General features: G+C 34.4%; 1 protein-coding gene across 3 annotated transcripts in view; it reads left to right on the forward strand.

The window, feature by feature from the left end:
- The window catches only part of ec (ubiquitin specific peptidase echinus), a 72,727-nt gene extending 51,628 nt beyond the window's left edge, over positions 1 to 21,099 (forward strand). For all 3 annotated transcript variants that reach the window (XM_089078570.1, XM_089078571.1, XM_011634647.3), the window contains 9 exons: positions 1,367 to 1,459; positions 10,139 to 10,273; positions 11,304 to 11,468; positions 13,837 to 13,971; positions 14,327 to 14,596; positions 14,682 to 15,056; positions 15,175 to 15,597; positions 15,731 to 16,031; positions 16,116 to 21,099. In XM_089078570.1, the coding sequence (XP_088934696.1) occupies positions 1,367 to 1,459; positions 10,139 to 10,273; positions 11,304 to 11,468; positions 13,837 to 13,971; positions 14,327 to 14,596; positions 14,682 to 15,056; positions 15,175 to 15,597; positions 15,731 to 16,031; positions 16,116 to 19,849 (5,631 nt within the window). In that variant the 3' untranslated portion in view covers positions 19,850 to 21,099. The remainder of the gene's footprint in view (positions 1 to 1,366; positions 1,460 to 10,138; positions 10,274 to 11,303; positions 11,469 to 13,836; positions 13,972 to 14,326; positions 14,597 to 14,681; positions 15,057 to 15,174; positions 15,598 to 15,730; positions 16,032 to 16,115) is intronic.
- The last annotated feature ends 3,491 nt before the right edge of the window (positions 21,100 to 24,590 follow it).

The following is a 24,590-nucleotide window of genomic DNA, read 5'->3' on the forward strand; positions in this document are numbered from 1 at the left end:
CGAGCGCATTATTACACCAGGAGAAAGTAAATCACGATTTCCGCGTCCTGCATAGCGGAACATAATTTCCTCTTTTTTGTGTGATACGATACAAAACAATATTCGACACTTTTTGAAGTGTAACATCTTTAATTTAAATTTCTTTTATAGAACTTCCGCTTTAACTCTTTAATAGCCATATGATTTTCATAAATCAAATATTCATATTAATTGGGGCTATAAATACAAATAATTTACATAAAAGTAAGAGTGCAAGTATATATTTTATATAAACTAAGATATATTCCATGAAGAATACATAGATCCTAAGTTGTCTATAGACGATTTCGAGTCTCGCGAAACTCATGTTCGATCATTAGACGTCGTGCGATGAGATCCCGACGACGGGCGGTGGCGACCTTAGTAGTCTTACATTGTTTTAAGTCTTTCAACTCACGAGATTCCTAGAGATATCATTGCCATCTTTGACTAGAGAGGAACTTAAAGGCGTTCAGGTATAATCCCATGGATGATAGCTTCGCACCATCCGACCGCCCGACTGAGTGCATGACAATGTTCTAAATATTCGAACCTACGATTTCTTTCCTACTGAGCAAGATTACTTATCGCGATGATTAGTCATCAGTAGGTAATACTAACCTATCTCACGACGTCTAATAAGATATATTAATGTTATATATTTTTTTGTTTATAATTTTTATAATATTTCAAAATCGCGATATGATAAAGAAAAAAAAAAAAATAATTTATATCGCGTTACGAAAAACCAATGCTTCTATATAAAGCATTTTTGTCATGTATAGAAATATATTGAAACAATATGTCGTGGAAAGGAAAACAACAAATAAAAACAAAATAAATCTATTTGAAGAGAGCATATATGTAATTCTCGAAATTAAATAGGAAAAAAATATATCATTGTTCACAATAAGTATTTAATCAATAAAAACTTTATCAATAAAGCACATATTATGCAAATAAAATTTTTAATATAATAAAATTATATAATATTTTAATATAATAAAAGTTTTAATATAACTTTTGCATGTATAAAATATTATACTTATTATTATAAAATTTTATCATACTTCTTATAAAGAATATTTATTTATAAATTACATTTTTGTGTGACGATACAAAACAATATTCGACACTTTTTGAAGTGTAACATCTAATTTAAATTCTTTTATAGAACTTCCGCTTTAACTCTTTAATAGCCATATGATTTTCATAAATCAAATATTCATATTAATTGGGGGCTAAATAAATATAAATAATTTACATAAAAATAAGAGTATAAGCATATATAGTATGTAAAATGTAATTTAAAAAATATTTCACGAATTTTCTTGATTTTATTTTTTAGGTCTTATGGCATCTCGACATCTTTCGACGGAGCTTCAGAGAGCTCTCCGGACATGCGTGCATGAGAGAATCCTGCATTTTCTGCGCACTCAAGGTGAGTGAATCAAAAAATTATGGAAAAAGATAATTCCTTTAATACACTCATTTATTCTATTACATGTGATTTAACAAATTTAAAAAATCTTGGCTAAATACGCAGAAGAGTTGTCTACAAAAATATATTTATCAACGGCATCTTTCTTTGTTTTCTCCTTAATTATGAGATTGATGATAGTTCGCGCGTGTAATCACAAATGTTTTATTAAGTTATTCTTTTTACATTATGCTACCCTTGACACTTTTTACGTATTGATAGGCTCTGACAACTTCGTCCTAACAAAGAAAAACAGTACCTTAGACAATTTTCATACAAAGAAAAACTCTGATTCTCTATTTTTCCTATTAGATAAGTTCTACGCTACTATGAAATTCAATGACGATCATCTTTCGAAATGATCCCACGGTAACAGCGAAAATGGGGTGTGCCCAGCAGATAAAATATCTTGATATTTTACGTGTGAGGAAGCTTATTATTTTCCATTCAATGTACTGTTCTCTTCGCCCTGAAACGCATATAAAGACTAGACGAAGTCGAAATTTGTTCAATCAATAATTACAACAAAGATGTTTTGGATATTGATGTATTTATTATTTAGTCATACATAAATAATTTATTGTATAATTTTTTTCTCATTTTGTTATGTTTTTTTAATTCACAAGCATGTTCTTAAATTATTGAAATTGAATATCATGAACTTATTAAATAGTAACAAACCTTGCAAATTTTAGAATAATAAACGTCATTAATATCCTCCTAATAAAAATTTTCTTACCGGATTTTAATCCATAAATAATTATATATGATATACAATTAATTTTTTTAGAAACTCGAAAATAAAAGATATTAATATAACAGTTATGTTTTTAATATATAGCATAATTTAATTAATTGTTTCCTTCCCTTGTCATTGCACAGATGCTGATAATAAAAGTCTTGGCCTTATTTGCTACCGTGTCATTTTCCCTGTCACGTTCTTTGCAATCATGTAGAGATACTGACCATTGTAACGGGATCGGTGCTCTACCGACAACGATGTTCTCGGTTTTCGTTCGTGATTGGCGAGGAACGCCATAGCCATAACCACGCCGTCATCGCAGGCGTTGTCTACTTTTATCGTGGAGGGTCAGCCGTTTCATCCACCATAAAAGAAGGAACTGGTGTCAAGCTAGACGCGATTAGTAAACATCGCGTATTCGAGGCTACTCGAGAAATAGATGGAAACGCGAGTTCCTCGCCAATCTTCTCACGGAGGTTAATTAGCAATCTTGAGAGTTAATTGCTTCAAGCGTAGGGTAACTAACGCGCAATTCGCGGGAACAATTACCGGTCGGAAAAACCTGTGTGCGCTTCGTTGTTACCAGATTCGTCTTTCAACCGGCCGCAATTTTGCGGCCGAAATTACCGCAATTTCGGAGAGTCATCCAGCAAAGCTCATTTTCTTACCGTAGAGAGCATCAGGTGTGAACGTTACGCAATACCAGAATATTCGCGTGACAATAATTGCACGATTTTAATGTTAGATAATGATAAAGGATGTTCTTGCAAGCTTGCTTAATTTATCCTAATCTCCGTGTCAGATATAAATCGCGCACGCTATTTGTCAACTGGACAATTTAATATCAAGTAATTTCAATTTAGAATACATTTACGTTTCATATATCTTAGAACAAAGAAGAATCGTGGTATTTGAAATAATAATTTTGCTGGAACGAGTTTGAGTCTTGTAATGTTTGAACTTACTTTTCATGTCGGGAGCTAAAACAGATAATTTCTGGGATTTACCCCCCCCTACATGTAAAAACGATCCAGCCCCTAAGCAGAAATTATAACTATTATTACACGGTAGAAGATCTACCTGTTATGATACCCTGGCTTATTAGTTGAGGGGAAACAGGTTTTCAGAATATGCTGTTTATACTGGACATTTTCTGATATAGGTAACATTTTTCCCAAATGTTTTTAGATAATCTTATCTACATACAGATAACACATCCTTTCGCAGATGACATGTTATAAATATTTTTCGATAGTTATTTTTACAGCGTTCGTGAAAGATAACAAATAAATTTGTTTATGTAAATAAATTTCACTCTTGCATGCATTTTAAAATTAAGTAATTAATTTATTAATCTGGTTAATAAATTTTTAATATTAATGTTTAAGAAAAAAAAATCACTTGTTATGAATCTTTAAGTAAAGACTTTATCACATCAAAAAGGATTATGCTCTTGCATACCGATATGGTGATCAATATCTACTCGGCGAAGAATTTAACCCTAATAAAATACCTAAGATGATTCATCACGAATGCATTTTGGAGGAAGGAAGGATAAGAATGAGAATTCTTGAAAGTTACGAGAGGGCCCTCTATATTACACGATTCTCCTTGCGTGTCCAATTTTAAGGAATATGCATGTTAAGAATATACATTCTGACAATAAATAAATTTCGCAAATTTTCGTTAAATGCGTTTCCTTAAAATGTCTAATTTACTACAGATACTACTTTCACACAACGTTTTATTATCGGTGACTGATCTGTTGCTTCTGCTTTGGTTAACTAGGAAGAGAACAGAATTTTTAATGTTGTGCAAACAATGTAATTTAGCATTGATGATTATTTATGAGGCAATAGTTCCTCATAAAGTATTTCCTGTTTAACCATTTGCATTTTCTGAAAAGCCGGAATGACTTTTTAAAAATTTATATAATCATTATATTATGAGAATTCAATTCCGATGCAGCTGTGTGATATGAACCGTACAATGTCTCTAATGGCACAGATCATATCGACAATGCTTAAGCATAATTCTGGTATCTTTGCACATTTCATATTCTGAATACAATTACTTTGTTAGATAATTGGTGTACGTAATTAGGAGAGCGCTCTCTAATTAAAAATATTCGCTGGTGTCGCCAAACAATAACCGTTATCTTCGAAAAACATCTTGCCGTTCTTACCGAAGGTGCGATTTGTAACCCCTTTTTTTATGTCGCGACAACTTGTGGTAGAAACACATTTATAGATTGCCACCTCGGTTACGGACATAATTTCCCGCTATTATCGGATCATTTCCGGTCGCCACTAGTTTCTTTGAACTTGAGTCGAAGCACTGAAAACGATTGAAACTACAATTTTTGTTTTTATTTTAATAATATAATATAATATTTTTATATTATATATTCTCTTGATTTTTATTATTTAAAATTAATGCGATTATTATTCTTGATGAATTTTTTGAGAAAATCCAATCCTGGATTTCCTGCACGATAAGAGTCTGTAGAGACGTGGGTTACCATTACCATTTAAATACTCGTTCGGAGACAAGTATTTTACAAGCAAACTTAACCGGATTTATATCCTGTCTCGTAAACGAGGGAGGAAATGTTCTGAGTTCTTGAACGTAAGTGGCTACTTCTTTTACGCGACAGTGCCCACGCTTCTTGATTAAATAATATCGCCAACATTTAATAGAACAATTTCCTGTTCAGTTCTATTCTATCTGTAAATGTATACGCAAGATCGATATTTTGCAATATGTTATAAGTAATATTAAACGAAATATTTTAGTCTTAATTAGATTCAAATATATTATTTAATTCATGTTTGTCCATTTTATTATCAAATCTCTTGCGAGCTTATTCTGGATTTTAGTGATTCAATTGCAATTTGAACTATATAGTAAAATCGTATTTGTCTTTGTACAGTAATATATTAGATCTCTCATGTTTTCTTTCTTAACATTTATTTATTGTATATATATATATATATATATATATATATATTTAATACAAACAATATATTTTTCATAACTCGTATAATTTAGTTAGTAAGTATCAGAAATGAAACATAAATGCTAATTACCACATAGTCATTGAACTTGTCTATTCAAAACTTACGATATTTATCTTATAAAAAAGTATAAATTTTTTCCTTATTTTTAAAAAAATTCTTTTTTTTTTTAGAAAAAAATAAGTACGATTCAAGAATATTATAAAATATGAATAATACGCACTGTTTACGATTTAAAATATCTTATAAGTCACAGCGTGAGAGCAATGAGAGCATTATAATATACTGAAGAAGAAGAAATAAACTTAAATTGGATCATAACGAATCGTCGTTTAGCAGCACCCGTGTTGTGATGATTTTCTTGATACAATAAAAGAATATTTACATTCATCGCGAAAAAGCGATGATTGGATGATTTATCATCTTCCTTTGAAAAAAAAAAAATTGGGTTAGCTAAAACTTGTGCGAGTCGAATAATGTCCCGATTGGGCTGCTGTGGGGTTCAGGTTGTTCAGGTGTTCAGGTAGGTAGGTGAACGTAGGACAGCTAAACGGATAACGTCATTGGTTCTCGGTTCTATCATAAGGTGGGATGGAGCGAGAAAGGGGACACTGCACGGTCTCTCTTAGAAAGAAGAGGAAGACGAGGAGAAACCAGAAGAGAGGGTAGGGATATTCGCCAGCGCACCGCGAGTCGCTGGCTTCAGGTATGGGTGTACGGCGCCGCGTGCAGGTAGTTCCGTATTCTTTCTTCACGTTTCTCCGATGCGATCCTCCGTGCTAAGTTTAAGCTGCGAAACTGTGGAAGCTGTGCGCGAAGGAAGGCGTTTTCATTCTCTTCTTGATGATCTCCGGAAAAGATGTTCGCGAGGGAGGAACGGTGCGACATGATTTTCTACTTCCGTGATGGTGCTGTAATATCCTTTCGCGGAAGGTGGATAAGTGCGAGTGTAGTTAGATAATGCAATAACGTAACTATATGTAGAATCTTCTTTTGGATAACGGAGATTCAAAGATACGGAGCAACTATAGACAGGTGGTGGAAGAAACTTGTTCTTATCTAGAGAAGCTAACGCGACAAAAGGAGGGGAGCACGTGGTATGTGTCATGAAACAAAGTGGTTTACTCCAAACATTGAACATATTAACGTGCAATGAAGAAACATTATTTGAGGAAATATCTGTTGTAAATTTATAATAAAAATTACTCTGCTACTCTTAATTTAATGGACTGGCGTAAAGAAATGATATTTATAAATATCCAGATAATTTTAGAAGATATTTTAAAGAAGAATATTTTTTTCGTTCGATTATTTTTAATACTTGCAGCTGATCGCTTTCTGATGACAATGGACAAGAATATTATTTTAAGTCGAAGAAGATTCGCTACCTGGAATCGAATACTAAAACTACTGTAAACTGATCACAATAATGTCAAATTTGCGAATTGAAAAAAACAACTTTACTGGCTAAACAAGTTTACATTTTTCATCGAGCTCACGATTCATCTGGCACCGGTTCTGCCGGCATATCCGGTATGCAGTTGCTGGATACGATTCTTCCTCCATTCTTTATGAAGAAGCATCTGCTTCTCTGACTCTCGTCTGCCTGCTTGCTCATCTTCAACCTTCGTATCTCTTTTCTCATATTCTTAAATGCTCTCTCGTTTATCTGATACATCGCAATTGTGATTGTAGCGTTATTACTCAAACTGTGACTTACGTCACAAAATGACGCTTACAGCTTTTTTCACATTACAACATTGTTCAACAATTTAATGCTCAGAAATGAAAAAGAAAGGACATTTTAAAGGCAGAAGAGATACAAGAGGATTGAAAAGCGATCATTGTTCTCAATTTATTTCGAATAAAACACAGCCGTCGTACGTATAAAACTGAACAAACAAGAAAGATAACGGTGTTATATTAGCCTAAAAAAGAGAAGAAGAAAATAAAACATACTACAGAACAAATATACGAAACGGTATTTCTCGGATAAGCAGGTAAAGTATCGTGTGTAGAAATGAAAACAACGTTATCGTGCCAAGAATCCATCATGAAGAGACTTTTGCCGAGTGGAAGTTTGCGTTTTGTCTTTATCTGGTCCGGAAGACAATTCATCTTGCATTCACAATGTTTCTTTATTTCGATTTGGAAGCGCATTGGGAGACTCGAACAAATGTATAGATCTTTTACTGTGCAAATTTTATCAAATGAAAATGACAATAATAAATTGTGATATGCGATAAAAACAATGAAATTTACTCCAACTTTAACAGTACGGAAGCTGTAAATATGTTAAAGTGGATAAAGGTCCGTCAAAATGCGTCGGCGACAACATCCATGTCGGCGACGATCTCGCCGTCATCCAATTTTCATCAGGAAATCAAGAGCGAGGAGAGGAAGATTACAACGGAAGATAACATTAAAGAAGAAGGGGAAGACAGCGGTATGGAGAAAGAAGATTCGGTCTGCAACATTGAGCTGAGCGATCTGAAAAAAGTACAATTATATTTTATTGATCTCTTCATTAGTTTTTTTTTTAGAGAGAGTCGCGTCAGAGAGTTTTTCGAGAATCATAATACTTTTCACAGTAAGAGTAGTACTAATTAATCAAATTACAATGAATAACCGATAATGAATTTAATGATCAAGCTAATTACTCAACAAAGACAATCCACACGTATGGTTTCTCTCAAATTAGTACAGTCTGTAACTGTGAGAATGCTTCATTGAATGTGAATCGTCTTTATATATACATATAGAAATATATGTGGTTACAATTTTTACTCTCTCTTTTCTCTATATACGAAAGCATATATATATATATATATATATATAAAAACATTAAAAATTATGTTAATTCTTAAAAGTCGTTTGTTATTTTCCCTAACAGGCCACCTTTTGCGCACGATAGATATTTTATATCCCGTAATATATTGTTAAGCTTAAGAGAAATATACGCGACCAACATTAATGACCGATAAAACATGACCGCTTTCGTTCGACGCGCACACGCTCGATTTAACGCAATATTTGATAGCGTACACGCTACAACCTGGCTGGTTTCTTCTACATCAGACGCGACACCAAACCTGTCTCGAACAGGTGGTGGCGTTCTCCTCTTCCTGATGGCACATCGACGCGCCGCGTTACCAGCGTCGCATTTACGTCGACCGGGGCACGTACCACATCTGTCACTATCGTCATTACCCATTAGACAGTTAGTACACGATGTGCAGTACAACTTTCATTGAGGAATTTCACTTCGGATGCGAGCTGATGTGGCATACTAGGTTGCCACCTCGATCAGCTCAGACGCAACGGACATAACAGAATGACTGGCGGACAAATTCCGATTGGATTGGTTGAGATTCATAAAAAAAAAATCTTAGATCTTTCTATCTTACTATCTTACTATCTTTCTAGCTTATTGTTCTACTTATTATCAGTTTTTATCCATTATTTAACACATTTATTAGGCTTTTTTACAGATCGATTAAACTATAACAAATTTGCAATTTGCAAATTTGTGATCTCGAGTTTCTCCTCTCTCTGTTGCATCTGATATTTTTGTTGATGAAATGCTGCGTTAGGCAAGCAGCGGTTAAAATGCTGCACTGACTTTCTATATGTAACCGCTACTCGGTAATCAGCAGGGAGGAGGGATTAGTTACGAAACCCACTAGAACCCCGGCTTCTGCCGATAGGTCGCAAATTACGACCGGTCCGGTACTTCTATTTGACCTCTGCTATGTATCACAGCGGTGGCGTACGACGACCGATGATAGTAAAAAATCGTAAGGTAAGGTATGGTCGAGAGATGTCCCCATATCGCATATCCACCGTCGACTCCACTCATCATCGTCGGTCCTCACTCACCTTTTTCTCGTTGCAAAATCGCTTGCGCTTCACGAAATTACCTATGCACCGTCCGATTATCCGACGGAGATATGTTGAATAGGGAAATGAAAGAAGCAGAGCAATGCAGTAAGTTTAGCGTTACAATGTGATTTTATCATAGAACCGTTTTATCAGCGGTGATGTAAAGAGAGCTAGCGTGCAACTCCGTGCAAGAAAATTCAAATTAATCCTTCTCACTCCCTTTTGTTTTTTTTTTTTTTTTTTTTTTTTTACAAAATATTTTTAGAAATCTTTGCAATTACCTAGATTTTCATCAGGCCAACGTGTTCAGATCATTTATATTTTTATTTTGAGATTAAAATTTATTTATACGCACAATGATTTATACACACAAATTTATAGATAAAACTGTATAAGTATAGCTATGAATTAATTTGTACAAACAATTATGTGTAATGTTAGAATCTAAGAAATTTCTGTAACGAACAAAATTTATTTTGCTATCTAAACGTGTTACTGTGATATCAAAATATCAATTTTTAGAATTAAAATGCAACGCGCATTGTCGACGCGCGCATTGTTTGTCTTTAGATTAAAATAAATTAAAGCAAATAAATTTTTATCACCTATAGTACGGTGAAAATTTATTCCACCTGTTGATTCGCTTCATATTCTGTATTTGCTCCTCGCGCAATATGTGTACCTAGAATCTCTACAAGCGGACACATGCAAGAAGATAGTTCGTCGACAGTTCAATGAATATAATGGAGAATTAGAGCTTTGAGTCCAAAAAACTGTTAATATTGCAATAATACAATATGTATTTTACATCAACTGTTGTAAATATACAACGATAAAATATACACTTGCATAAACTGAGATAAAATGTACCGGTAGCGGTAATATATTTCTATTTCGTGTATTATTTTCGGTGTGTTTTTGATGTTTGACGATGCACGGCGACAAGATCTCGTTTACTGACTCGCATAATTAAATCCTCGTCGCATTGTTTCGTTTCAGGACCTGTTCTCGCAGCTGCAGTTTTCGCAAGAGAGCGCTCTGCCACCCGACACATTGCGCCGCGCGTTGGCCGAGAGCTTTCTCGATCAACAGAGGTTTCAGCTTGGTTTTATGGACGACGCGGCAGAATGTTTCGTAAGTGCCAATCATTTCAGATACGATTACTTCTGACTGAGATATGCAGCAAGATATGCGATGGATATGCGATAATGCCAATTGGCAATCGATCAGATCAGAAAGGTGTTAAAGCGCGCTTGAATATAAAAATACATCTCTTCTTCATCGATCAATCATTTTTTTCACTTTTGTCACTTGAACGTGACAAAACATTTTCTTTTGGAGAATTCTCTTTCTGGATTAATTAAATTTTAAAATTTGCACGAAAAACGAGAAATAATTAAACTAATTTTTATTACGTTACGTTTTGTTCGTCAAAATGAGAAGAGAAATGGAACTTTCTTGTTAATAGTACAGAAAATTTTATGGTAACGGAAGGTTCGATTAAATATAATCGATTAAGCCTCAGGATTTTCTCTCGCTTTAGCAGAAGCAGGAAAACCCGCAATTTTCGTTATTAAACATTTCAAAGCTGATCGAACGTTTCTAACGGTAGCTAGTTACAGACGAGACTGGTCTAGCAATAATGATCTTAGTTGAGCCTTGCAAATACCGCCGGTATACTACTTTCTCGTTTACACAACGGTCTCGTTGGACGCTAATATGCTCGTATATATGTCAGCACCAATCGGCTGAATAATATCGATGCAAGTTGGTCTTACTTACGCAGCGAAAGTGCACAATAGATGCAAGGACAGTAACAACATAATTGTGTAGTGTAATCGTTATTCTCCATATTCTCAAACGCGAGATTTTTATTGAGATAAATATACGCTGGCTAGTACACGCACGTATTTGCATTATGCAAATTGAATGCGTGAGGTTGACGACCGTAATCTTCTGCACATTACAAAATTAGAGATACGTTATTTTTTGACATCATAATCAAAATATCAGGGATGAATATACATATTTATTTGACGTATTATATTTAACCTGTCCTTGCCAAAACGATTACGAATAATGCGATAAAAATTGTGTAAAAAAAAAAAAAAAAAAAAAAAAGAGAGCCTGCCTGTTAATATACAATTTTTCTTTTTAATTTTAGGAGAACATTCTCCTACGTATACACCTTCATATCGCAAGCGGCGAGGCTGAAGATATGTGTAGCGCGAGGCATTGTGTGCCGCATCAGAAATTTGCCATGACACTTGTCGAGCAAAGCGTCTGTGGAGCTTGCGGAGCAACGTCAGAGCCACTGCCTTTTACACAGGTAATTAATATCAGGTTCTTTACGCATACATTATTATATTATTACATACGCGTGCATTATTGTAGTATGAAAAATACGATATTTTTATAAATATTAATACGCTTGTAAAAATGTAAACTTGATATCTATCATTTTATTGAACGGACCGACTTATTTATTTTCTAAAACGTGTACAAATTTAATATTAAATAATTTGTATGTTTATATGTATATACGTTTAAACATATTCTTTATTACATACAGAAAGAGACTTCTGTGCAATTAATTATATGCGGTGATTTTGACAACACAGGAAATAAAACACAATGTTTGTTTCCAAAGCAAAATACCAAAGTTACATCGCATTTTTATGTGATCTTCTTTATTTCTTTTTTTATGTTTACATTTTCGTATGTTTACATTATGTATCGGCTAACCACTAAATTTTACCTGAAATACATAAAATCTTTTTCTGTTCTGCTTCTTTTCACGAACATCTGCCCTTTTGAAAGGTACACAATATCACGCTTTATCCTGCCTACCCAAGTTTGTTAGTATCTTTTCTTCTCAAGTTTTATTTTCATAGGATATGAATTTAGGATATGAAAAAAAAAAACGAAAAAATTTGTTTGAAAAAAAAAAACGCTAGTATAAAAATATTTTTCTCTAAATAAAATAAAATATTTTATTCGTAATCAAACAAAATATGATATTTTTCAATTGTTTGCTTCGATTTAAAAAACCGTATTCTATTTTTTTTCTTTTTTTACAGTTTTGATTTATTATATTTATTTTTACTTATTTATCATAGAATTTATCTTTTCAAGTTATATTTTTTATAAAATATTTTCACATAAAGAAAACTCAGGTCATATCGATTTACAACTATGAAAACGAAAAGATATTTTGTTCTTTCAAAAAGATATTGATTTCACTCATTAAAATTTTGTTTTGTAAGTTTCCCATTGCGTAGCAGTTATATAACGAGTAGTCATAAAACGGATATGTTCTAACAAGTATACGTTTCACTGATATTTGTTTGATTTAATTTACAATTGTAAAAAATCGAAAGCGGATTGAAATTTAATTTTATATATATAGTGACATATATTTTACTCTAACATTTTCTGTTATTAAGCTTTGTTCGAATAAAGTATTAGTATTTTATTATTAAAATTGTCGTAAGATTGTCGTGGGAGAAATATTTTTATATTTTGACTTTATACTTTTATGAGTATTTTTATAAATTTTACGAGCATTTCTTTGTTATCTTTTTGCAACTTAATTGCATATATCACGCAATGGAAGAGAACAACATATATAATGCCACGTATAGCACTCAGCATCCAGTCGGTGGAGTTGGTTTTCCTTGGTGTGTTCACATCGAGCATCGTTAATCAGCGAACCGTAAAAAGCATGAAATTAGTTGCTGTTATCCTCTAAGCAAAATGTTAGCAGTATACCGACAGCTCAATAACAGATTAAATCGGAATACTCCAGCAGATTGGCATTATATTTGCACTCGCATTATATTTACAACAAAATCTGCAAATATAATATGATTTTGATATTTTTTAAAGGAATTTATTAAAGGAAAAAAATTTACCTTTGAGCCGTTACGTTGCAAATTCGTTAAAAATAACGGCGACAATTATGATATATGATGAATAATTGAATATAATTATATATATATATATATATATATATAACATATTATAAATATAAATATAATATATATATATATATATAAAGTTTTAAAAAATAAAAAGAGCTAATTTGATCTAAGATCTTGCCTATATTATATATTCGTATTTCTTTCTGTTGTTCATATTTTTGTCTTACATACATTGAATGTTTAATATTTTTATTTTATTTGCATTTAAAATAAAAATATGATTCTGGTATTATTTTATTATGTTAATTTATTTAAGATTGCTTATACGCAAAATGATAGATGCTGTAGTGCTATCAAATTTTATTTAACAAACTTTTGCATTGCTCACAATTAGTCAGCAGATATTATTTGATTTCTTCTTGCAATTTCTGCTGCAATGATATCATTAAATTTAATAGATTATATTTTACATTTGTTGCTTTTCTATTTGCAAAATTTATGAAAGAGATTTTATTATATACTTTTAGTGATATTAATGATCTAAGTATATTATCAATTGCATATCTTTTATTGTTTCTTGTTTGTCAAGGATATTTGTGCTTTCAACTTTTTACTGTTGGCTATTATTATATAATATATAATTGTTCTTAATTTTATATTAATTTATATTAATATTTAGGCCAATCTATATTTTATAAACCTTGAATTTTTAAGTTTTAAATTTATTAAATATAAAAATAAATATATATATGATCATCTCTATTTCTTTTTCAGATGGTTCATTACGTATCTGCGTCAGCGTTGACATCTCAAGCTCATCAAACGTCTTTAAACTCTAGAAATAATCCGGATCTTTTCGGGCAACTTCTCCGGAGAGCCGGCGGAATGGGTGACATTCGTGACTGTCCGGTAAGTAAGATTAAACCTGAATACATTTTACGAAATCTTTGATAAAATTGTAGCTGTTAAGCTTGCACGACCTGTCGCAAAATTTGGTCATCAATTTCATGGTATCCCACTTATAACATTGGATTTTACATAAATAAGAAACGTGACTCCGCAATGAGTCATTCCAATACGAGTTTTATGAATACATTCTTTCCATAAACTTATATCCAACAGTTCTAAACTTACTCGAAAATGGGACAGCGGACGATCAAAATACGAGAGAATACGATGACAAAATTATGATTGTTATTGTTTAGAGAGATTTAATAATGATGTCATGTTAAAAAATATATTTCTCTTTGTTTCCGGTACTTAGAGCTCTTGCGGTGCAAAAATACAAATATGTCGAACCCTGATGAACCGGCCGGAAATAGTTTCTGTCGGTGTCGTCTGGGACAGCGAACGACCGTCGTTGGAGCACATCATGGACGTTTTTGCGACCGTAGGCACATCCCTTCGGCTCAGCGATGTCTTTCATAGCGTAGTAGACTCCCGATGGGGTGCCTCTACCGTGCATAATCTCGTAGGAGTGGTCACCTATTATGGAAAACATTATTCTACCTTCTTCTTCCATACGAAATTGAAGGTCAGTCTGTCTGTCCAGGTAGTTTTAGCGACGCCAGATTTTATAAGACGTAAGGTGTGACGTAATAATAAAATAAAATCGTCAGGTGTGGATCTATTTCGATGACGCCACTGTCAAGGAAATTGGACCTCGGTGGGAGCAAGTCGTGGAAAAGTGTAGAAGAGGTCGTTACCAGCCTTTGCTACTACTATACGCGACGCCCGCCGGTACTCCTGTTAATACCGAGAGCGCCCCAAAGACTATTATCCCTTTTCCGAATAGTAATGGTCTAAAGACGTCTCCAAAGAATAGCGTTCGCCGTTCGATTACGCCTAGTCCTGAGAAGCCATCCATCAACAGCACTGCCAGACGTGCCATCACACCTAATCCCGATAGTCCGCCGCACCTGTATACTCAACGAACGATTTACAGTGATTATCAGAATCTCACAGATATCCAGAACAATATATTCGGCGATCAGGTACGTTGCATAGAATGATCAATGTTTATGTATAATACAGATAATGCCTTCTTTTTTTTTATTAAAAGCAAACGTGTCTTCGCATATAATTTCTTAACGTGAAAATAATATCACGCAGGGCGTAGACGCAGTTGATGGTGAAATAGAATCAAAGTATATTAGCCGTCGCGCTGTGGAAAATGTAATGCAGCAGCAGAAAAAGCAGCAAATGCAATTGACGCGCAGCTTAAGTGTGGGATCGACGCCGCAAGATGGTATCAGCATTCCCGATCATATGAACGTGCCTCGAAGACGGGATTCTGGTAATTGGTCCGGCGATCGAAACAGCGCGTCGTCGAGTTCTTCAACCACGATGGACAATACGTATTTGTATATCGTTAACAAAATGCAGAGAAACTCGGGCGTACCTAAAAGTCCTATTAGCAAATCTGGAGAATTGTCGAGTAGCAGTAGCGGTCATTACGACGCTGGTTACGACTCGTATTCTTTATCTTCCACGGACAGTCTTCCACTTCAGCAAGGATTGAAACATAATTTACAGGTGAGGCAAAAGAGATGTCAAAATAAAAATTGAGAACAACGATAAAAATTTTGAAATATATTAATTTTTTAATTGCTATTGTAAAATTCATGGGTATTCTTTCGCGCGTAATTTCACTTATTATTTCTTACAGCTCGCTCAAATACCGGAAGGTTATCAACCTTCTTCCGGCGACGATTGCGAACGATTATGCAAAGAAACGGACGCGTTGCTGGACAAATCTCGCGCCGCCGAAGATGCTGGCGATCTTAATACGGCTGTCGCATTGTGCAACGCGGCCAGTAATAAAGCCAGAGCTGCAATGGACGCTCCATACAATAATCCTCACACAATCACGATAGCAAGAATGAAACACAATACTTGCGTCATGAGAACGAGGAGTTTGCATAGAAGAATGCTACAGGAACAAGTTACCATTAACGGTGACAAAGAAGGTAAGAAATCGAGATGTCGATTATTCTGATGAAATATGTAGAATAGGACATGTATAATTGATATTGTGTTTTTTATTTTTCCAGATGGACCACTCGAGGGAAGACACTCACGAGAGAATAGTAAATCGAGTCAGCATTCGAGACAAAGTTCGCGAGACAAAGGAAATCATTCTCGACAAAATAGTCGGGAACTTCTAGTAAATGCTCCAACAACAGTGGTAGATAAACCCGCTACGAAGAGTATTGAAATTTATGCTACTTTACCGAAGAAGAAGACTTTACGTAGTAAAGCAACGGCGGTAAATGTCATTGAGGATGAGGAATATATGCTGTACGATCGTCCAACGCAAAGAACCGGCTTGTTCAGCCGTACGAAACGTTGCGAAGATGATAAAAAAGATAAGAAACGCGCGAGAAGCGAGGAGAGAAATAAGAACGTATCGAAGGATTTTTCGATAGCACCGTCTAGACTGTCACCGTCTCCAAAAGGGATAAAGATTGAGAAACCGAAGGAAACTGAGATTAACGCAACTATCATGAGAAGTACGCAGCTCAACACGGTTGCAGAGCAGAAACAAGGCAAGAAGCAGCATAAGATACGTAGGAAATTGCTTATGGGTGGATTGATCAAGAGGAAGAACAGAAGCATGCCGGATTTACGAGAAGGACAGGATGGTCAGGTAAATGTCAACGCGGAAGGATCATCCAACGTTTTACCGAAACAGTCGGTAGATGATTCCAACGTTGGTTTGAAAGGCAACGATGTAAGCCAATCACTGAGCGGTTATTTGTCAGAGGGACATCTGGAGTTTGCCGGAAATAATGGACCTGGAAACACCAGCAATCCAAATCTTGAGAGAAGTCGCTTGATGAGGAAGAGCTTCCATGGCAGTGCCGGTAAGGTGTTACATGTAGCGAAAGTGCCTCCGCCCCCACCGCTCAGAACCACTTCTCAGCTTAGCAAGTCTAAGTGTTCGGGCGAAGTGCACAATGAGCAGCAATCTGACAAAACTGCATATTTGCCGGATGGTCGGTGTGCGCCCGCTTTGTCGCAGGATCAAAATAACGTTTATTGGAATCACATGAACGCGAACAACTCATCCAATATGACAAACATGAGAAACTCAGACTATGCTGATTACTCCTCGGAGTCTCATTCGCTTCCGTTTTTACCGTCTTATAATGAACAGAACACCAATATTTCTGGAACATGTCAAACGAATTATAACAGCAAGCCAAGGATTCAGGATGATGTCGTGCAATATGCTAATGGCATACTGTACGAACCGACCTTTGTTGTCACTCGTGCGGACGTGCACAACGAGCAAAGTCCCATTAAGCAACAATTTCAGCCTGATTCCTTACCACCTTATCCCGAAAACAGCAATATATCGCATTCGCGGCAGCCGAGCGAGGACTTTCCACCACCACCGTATCCGTTGATCCATTCGGTATCGCACTCGAGACAAACCAGTGAGGACTTCCCGCCGCCGCCGCCACCGATTGATGAGCCGACTTATCATCAAGAGATTCAACAGCATCAAGTTTCCGTTCAACCTCAACAACGCGCACAGCAACTCGAAGTGCAGCAGATTGGAAGCCTGTTAGCGCAGTTGCAAAGCAAAAGAGAACAGATTTTAACCGATGACTCGAACAAAGAGAAACGAGCGGAGGAGCACGAGAACGAGGAGAAATCTTCCAGTGAAACGTGGCTGAGAGAATTACAAGCTAAACAAGCAGAGAGGAAAATGAAGAGGCAAGGTCCTTTGAATCAGGACATTCCAAAAGTAAGAACTCCGTCGATGCCGACGATTACAGGACCGACTATTGCTAGACGCACCAGTGATTTAATGATGAATACTCTTGGACAGAATTATGACCAAGGGCGTGACGTTACGGATTGCCCGCGAGTCACTTCTTCAGTAAAAGATATGGCTGCTAAATTTGAACAAATCAAACTGCAGCCGGCTTTAAAGTCAGACACAGACGTGAAATCTCAAACAAAGCAGAATGTAAATTGCGTTTCCCCATTACTAATGTCGGATGTGCCTCAAGAAACGTCATCGATAGAGAGTACGAAATCGGCCAAATTATCTTCCGAGAATACCGTGGCTTTCACGAAAATGGAAGGTTCCAATTCTCAAACAGTTTTAAACTCTAGTTTCGAATCGAGTTCTAGCCAGAGCAGTTTTATTACAACGGTACCGCCAAACGAGTCCGCTCAACAGAGCGAATTAAATGCTGCGATGTTATCCATGTCCTTGACACTCCCACATGAGAATGGCTTGCCTGTTGATTATCCGGAAGACGACATCAGCGAAGTGGCGATGCAGAACACTATACAAAACACAACTATACTGCCAAGCGAGGAAGACATCGCTCCGAGGAAGGTGAAACGGCGGATTGGAAAGAAGAAGAGCGTGTCATTTTGTGATCAAGTGGTGCTCGTGGCAACGGCGGAGGATGATGAAAAGGACTCGTATATACCCAATCCTATCTTGGAAAGAGTCCTGCGTTCCGCGATGAACAAACCTGAAACTGCTCAAGTACTGCGAGAAATCAGAAGTCTTCAGGAGGCGGAGACGATTCGCGAAAACACTGCCGCAAAATTCCAACAGCAGACTCTTCCTTTAAAGAGCGAAGCTGATAGTGTGCCAGCCACGCCTTTCCAAGATCAGCTGAGGAGCGTTAATCCGATTCCAGATACCATTAAGCCGACATTCGGACGGCAGAATTCAAACGATTCGGTCGGATCATTAACAGATAAAAAGGGATCTTCCGGGACTTCTTGTGGAAATGAAGGCAAAGATGTTGTCGATCGTAAAGAGACTTATGCCAGCGTACTCGTGAATACTACGAAATGTCCGACGTCCTATTCACCGCAGTTGCAACAGCAGATCAGGTATACTCAGAATGGATACACGCAGTATGTACAATCCGTATATCCGCAGACGCAAGCGTCCCATCCGAGAAATCAGATTGTTCCTTTATCGCAAACCCAGAAGCCGGCCAGTCCTTACCCAACGCAAATGAATGGACAATACATTCCAAATGGAATGCAGCAAGCGAAAATGGTACCTCAGAAAAACGGCTATGGAACGTATTATCAACAGCAACTGCATAATCAATTGGAGCAACAGCATAATCAAATGAACATGAAGCAGCCGACTGTTCAGCCGCAGCAGAATACTCTAAGTCAAAGGATTCCGTCTCATAATGCCAGTCCAATAACTGTCCAGCACTCACAGCAGCAATTTTCGTATCCGCCTAATCAATCGCCAAGTCTATATCAAAGCCAATATTCCCAAAGTTCCTATCAGGGTGGTTACCCCTATCAAACTGTTCTTCCGCAGACTAGAACGGGCCAGCCGCAGTATCAGTCATCGGCTAACTCGCTTGCGTGTTATCAACAGCAAAATGCACAACAAAGTGCACAAAATTATCAACAGAGACATGACAACTATCAGCGGCAACCACCATCACCACCACAGAAGATAGAGCAACAAAGCTCTGTGATGTCTAATCAGACGTATCCTAAGACTCTGCAGAATGGTCAGATACAGCCAAACGTGAAGTATCCGCCTTATCAGCATCCCCCGCTTTCCAAACAGATGCACTTCGCGATGTCCACCGCAAAAGTCGTTCCAATGGTGACGCAGCCTTCTGTGCAAACGCCTACGGGCGTTGCGACTACTGTGAGAGCATGTGTGACACTCTGCAATCTCTGCCGAAAGAGAAATGTGATTGAACCGACGCTATATTGCACGGATTGCGATTTTTACATGTCGCGTTTTCGACCAAACAACAAAGCCACATGAGCTTTGAAGATGAAAAAGAACTCTAAAGAAATATCATCTTTCAAGATGACAGCAAGATGATAGCTTATCGGTTTTATCGAATGTTGATGTATCGGTTTCGTCAAATCTCTTGACGAAAAAATGACGATCGGTCTCTTTGTGATGAGTTAATTAATTATTATGTATTAACAAGTTATTGACATTAGTTATTATTAGACAACAAAGATTTGAAATGTTTGTATTGTCTATAGTTTGAATTGTAACTTATAGTGCGTGCAGTCATAAAGATACAATACCGAAAATTAAAAATACAATGTTCATCTTTTGCATGCAATTTAATTAATCTTTACAAAACTAGATCTCAAAAAATTAGATTAGTAAAATTAAATATCTAACATATCGATAACTTTTCAAGTAACATTCGATGAATTACCGAAATATAAATAATTTTTTTAAAACATATTTGTATAAATATTAAGTAATTGTTGTAATTGAAGACCCTTATCGTGCAGCTACTAATTATGCTCATGTATAATAGCATTGATAGAGATATTTTATTTTCTGTAATTTATATTATTAGAAAACTCGTACTTAAGTCTATCATTCAGACATATTTCGATGTTCTTAAACTAGATTAACATTATAATATGCGCAGGCTCTAATCGAATATTAAAACACCTACTAGATATTTGTACTTCATAAAATAGCTCACTAAGTATTTAAATCGCGGCGTTATTCACATTTGTAATACATTTTTATTTGTATATAGATGAATATATCACGCTTCTCTCTTAAGATCAGCAAAATCAATTCACATTGTAAATTACACTTGAGCAAACTACATTTTCTATTTTTTTTTTTTTTTTGTAATTGCATATTTTTTGTTCAAATTGTATTAAGATACAATAAGTTGCAAAGATGAGAAGTTGGAATTGTGATACTAGCCATGCTACATAGAACTTATCTTGTTAGGATAGATTGTATTGCAAATTATGAAAGAAGAAACAGAGTAAGTAGGAAGCAGATAAAACTTGATCTCTGAGAATGCGTGGAGTTTATTTTATGTTAACACTTCTTAAAGTTACGTGTATTAACATGCATTGCGTTACGTGTATTAACATGCATTGCGTTAAACTGTATTACTTTACTTATTTTAAAATGCTAAATCAATGTACAAATGTTCAATTTTATACTTTTTGTATGAGTATTTTGTTTTAAAAATACTTTACTTTTATTGTAACATTAATAAAGTCCCCTTGCGATATATTCAATTGATGTTTTTTTTTTTTTTTTTTTATGGTAACACATCCCATTGTAATTCAAAGATGATGGTAACTTCAGTTAAATACGATGCGAATGAAATAAATGGGTAATAAAGATACAGTTGATTAAACATAAATACACAATTAAAATTTAATATTATATGTACAGCTAATGACAAATTTATAAACTTCATAAAAACGCATTATATATAAAATTATATAACTGTTTATTATATAACTAATAAACAGTCAATATTATGTCATGTTTTTCGTTTATCTCATCCGAATCTGCGATTCATATATTTTATGTTTCCCAATTTGATAGTAACTTAAATTAACAAATTGAAAGTTAATCCAAAAATCTTTATTTTCGTATTTATTAATTTTAATATTAAATTTTCGAATTTTTTTGATGTAGGAGTATTAAAACTTTTTCAACAAAAAATATTGTTACGTCCAGTAGACTCCAAGATTCTTTTTTTTTCTAAACTACGTGATTAATTATATATATATATATATATATATATATATTAATTATATTAATTATATATAACATTTATATATATATAAGAATATTGACTTCCTTTCTTCTATTAGTAAGATATTATTGCGAAAATTAATATATATGCATTTCAAGAAGCAGGAGAAAGATTTGTAGCCGCTCCGACTACTAATGCATACATTATAATAATAATTATACATTATAATACATTATAATAATATTTTTTTTATTATATACATAAAGAATTTTTTTCTTTATTCTCAAATGGGACCTGTTGCAAGTCCGAATGTTGCACACAGCATATGTCAGACACGAACAACTAATGATATCTAATGTAAACAACACTGCTCTGCAATCAGGATCTCATGCTACTGTCATTCCTCCTGCACAAAGAATCAGATCCTGATCATCCTATATAAATGGAGCTTCTTCCGGGCCGCGTCAGAGCATTTTTCATCAACTCTTCATCACATGTCGTGTCATTCATTCATCCATTCATACATTTCATTTCCAGTCTATCTTTTTCAAAACTTTTTTGACATTATTTAACTTAGAGTCAGTAAAATCAATCCTATCAATCTCAATCAACGATGACCTTCTGGGAGGGAGACGAGAATTTTCTTCACGTCAAACTCTTTGGTCAACAATCAGTAAGCCCTTAATTAAATTTAATTTAACCGCGATTATAAATCTTTTTACATTTTCCTTCTCTCCTTTTTCTTCATCCTCCTTCAATCGTTTTTTTCCCTTTTCTTACCTTACTTTCCACTATCAGCCTCTCAGGTTTTTGATATTACGAAAGGCGCGTATGGCACAATAGACATTGGTTTAGTACGCTAGAAATTCCGGGTTCGAGTTTCGGTAGGATCAAAAATATTTTACGCTCGTGTCTCCTCTTGACGGCAAACTACGAGAATATTCTTGTCCTAATAGAACCTCCTCAAAAATTTGCCGTTCGGAATAGGCGTTAAAATGTAGGTTCCATATGCCTGTGATCACCTACATGCGCACCACAAGCATATGAGAGTGAGGTAGAACAAATCTTAAAGGCTTATACGAAAGAATAAGAAGAAGAAAGAACGTTATTCCCCCCCGTTTATCAATCCGAATCGGAATCTCCCATTAATTTCCGAGCCCCCCCCCCCCCCTAGCCCCCGGTGTTTCATGACGAAAAACTTTTTCCCTCGATTTTGAAGAACAATCCTTCTGTCAATCTAATAATCTCACCTCCAGAAGAAAACCAACTCTCCCTTTTTAACCTAAGAAAATATCCAAGGGTATTCCCCTTCTTAAATATCAATTTTTATTATAGTTTACATTTACATTTATATACCGATATATATATATATATATATATTTTTTTTTTTTCATTGATGTGCATTATGCGCCATTTATTGTTAAAAATCTTATGATTAATTTCATGTTGAAATCGTTATTGTTTCATATCGTTATTGTTAAGTTAAAATTTATTGAAGAATTAATGTTGTATAACCGGGTAGGATCGTTGTTCAAAAAGTTCAACTCAACAACTCACACGATCCCTCTGTTGAAATCCTATGGCCCCCGCACCAATGTAACATCCCCGTATCACTCACACACACACACACACACACACACACACACACACACACACACACACACACACACACACACACACACACCACACCACACACACACACACACTCACTCATGCTCACATGCCTCTGGACATATGCTACCTCCTTTTGCTTCTTGGACTCACGTATATTTCTTTATATTCATTAGAGAATTTTAAGTTAGATTTTAATTTTTCTTATTTCTTTAAAAACCCTCGTTTTTCTTTCCCATCAATCGCACTGGTAAAAGGAATTAAATTTCTTGATCAAAGAACCGACCGACGAACGTACGTTGCGTAGACGGCATAGTACGTCGGTCGTCGCAATGTCTACGCAACTGTGTTATAGCGTTTTTTCCTCATCATTGCCTCAGTGCCGAGACATACAGTACAGTGTGTTTCGACTCGAAGGTTTATGTTTTAACACTTGATCTTCGAGAGAGCAGCTGTGCCGTTCTTCCGAACCCATTCATATTCTGTTTATCTCTTTTCTTAATTTTTTTTTTGGGGGGATGTAATAATATTAATGGAATTATATATATTATTAATTATTACATAAAATCAGTGTTTGCATTAAATTAAAAAGGATCATATCATTTATAGAAATCAGATACTCAATAGTTATTGTTAATTCTAGATAGTGCTAACAAATAAGAATAACAATAATAATTAAATAAAAAAATTAATTTATAAAAAATGTTGTTTTAGAAAAAAAAGATTTCCAACTGCTGCCAAAAGTTAGTCTAAATAAATTAAAACTCAAAATAAAAGAATTGAAGTTATTAAAAAATAAAAAATGAAAAGGATAAGCTTAAAAAAATTAAAGTTAATGAAATTAAATAAACGATGAAAAATATTCATTTCATCGGGTCTAATGCTTAGCTCTATAGGCTACAAATAAATATATACTATAAATTTTTGTATCATTATCATAAAATAGAGTAGAAAAATTATTTTTATAATATTTACATAACTTTTTTTCAAATTGTCATAATATATAAAAGATAAAAATACAACTTTTAATAAACAAATAAAATAGTATTATATTATAATATTATTTTATTATATTATTAATATATTAATATATTAATATATTAATTTTATTATATATTATTATATTATAATACTATTTTATATGATTATATTTTATATAATAATACTATTTTATATCATTTATGCTAGAAATTTAAATTTAAAATTTTTTTTATAATTAATAAAACTTCTGATAAAAAACAAAATATAGAAAAGTCAAAATATAGATCTTTTTTCTTTTTATACACTATAACATTGATCATCAAATAAATGCAGTATAGATTTTTATATGTTTAATATAAAAATAATAATAATAATGATAATAACAATAAGATTATTGTATGCATAATATAAATTTTATAACTAAGAATG

The sequence above is a fragment of the Pogonomyrmex barbatus genome, unplaced genomic scaffold (genome assembly GCF_055798465.1).
Source record: "Pogonomyrmex barbatus isolate J1 unplaced genomic scaffold, ASM5579846v1 scaffold23, whole genome shotgun sequence".
Lineage (NCBI taxonomy): Eukaryota > Metazoa > Arthropoda > Insecta > Hymenoptera > Formicidae > Pogonomyrmex > Pogonomyrmex barbatus.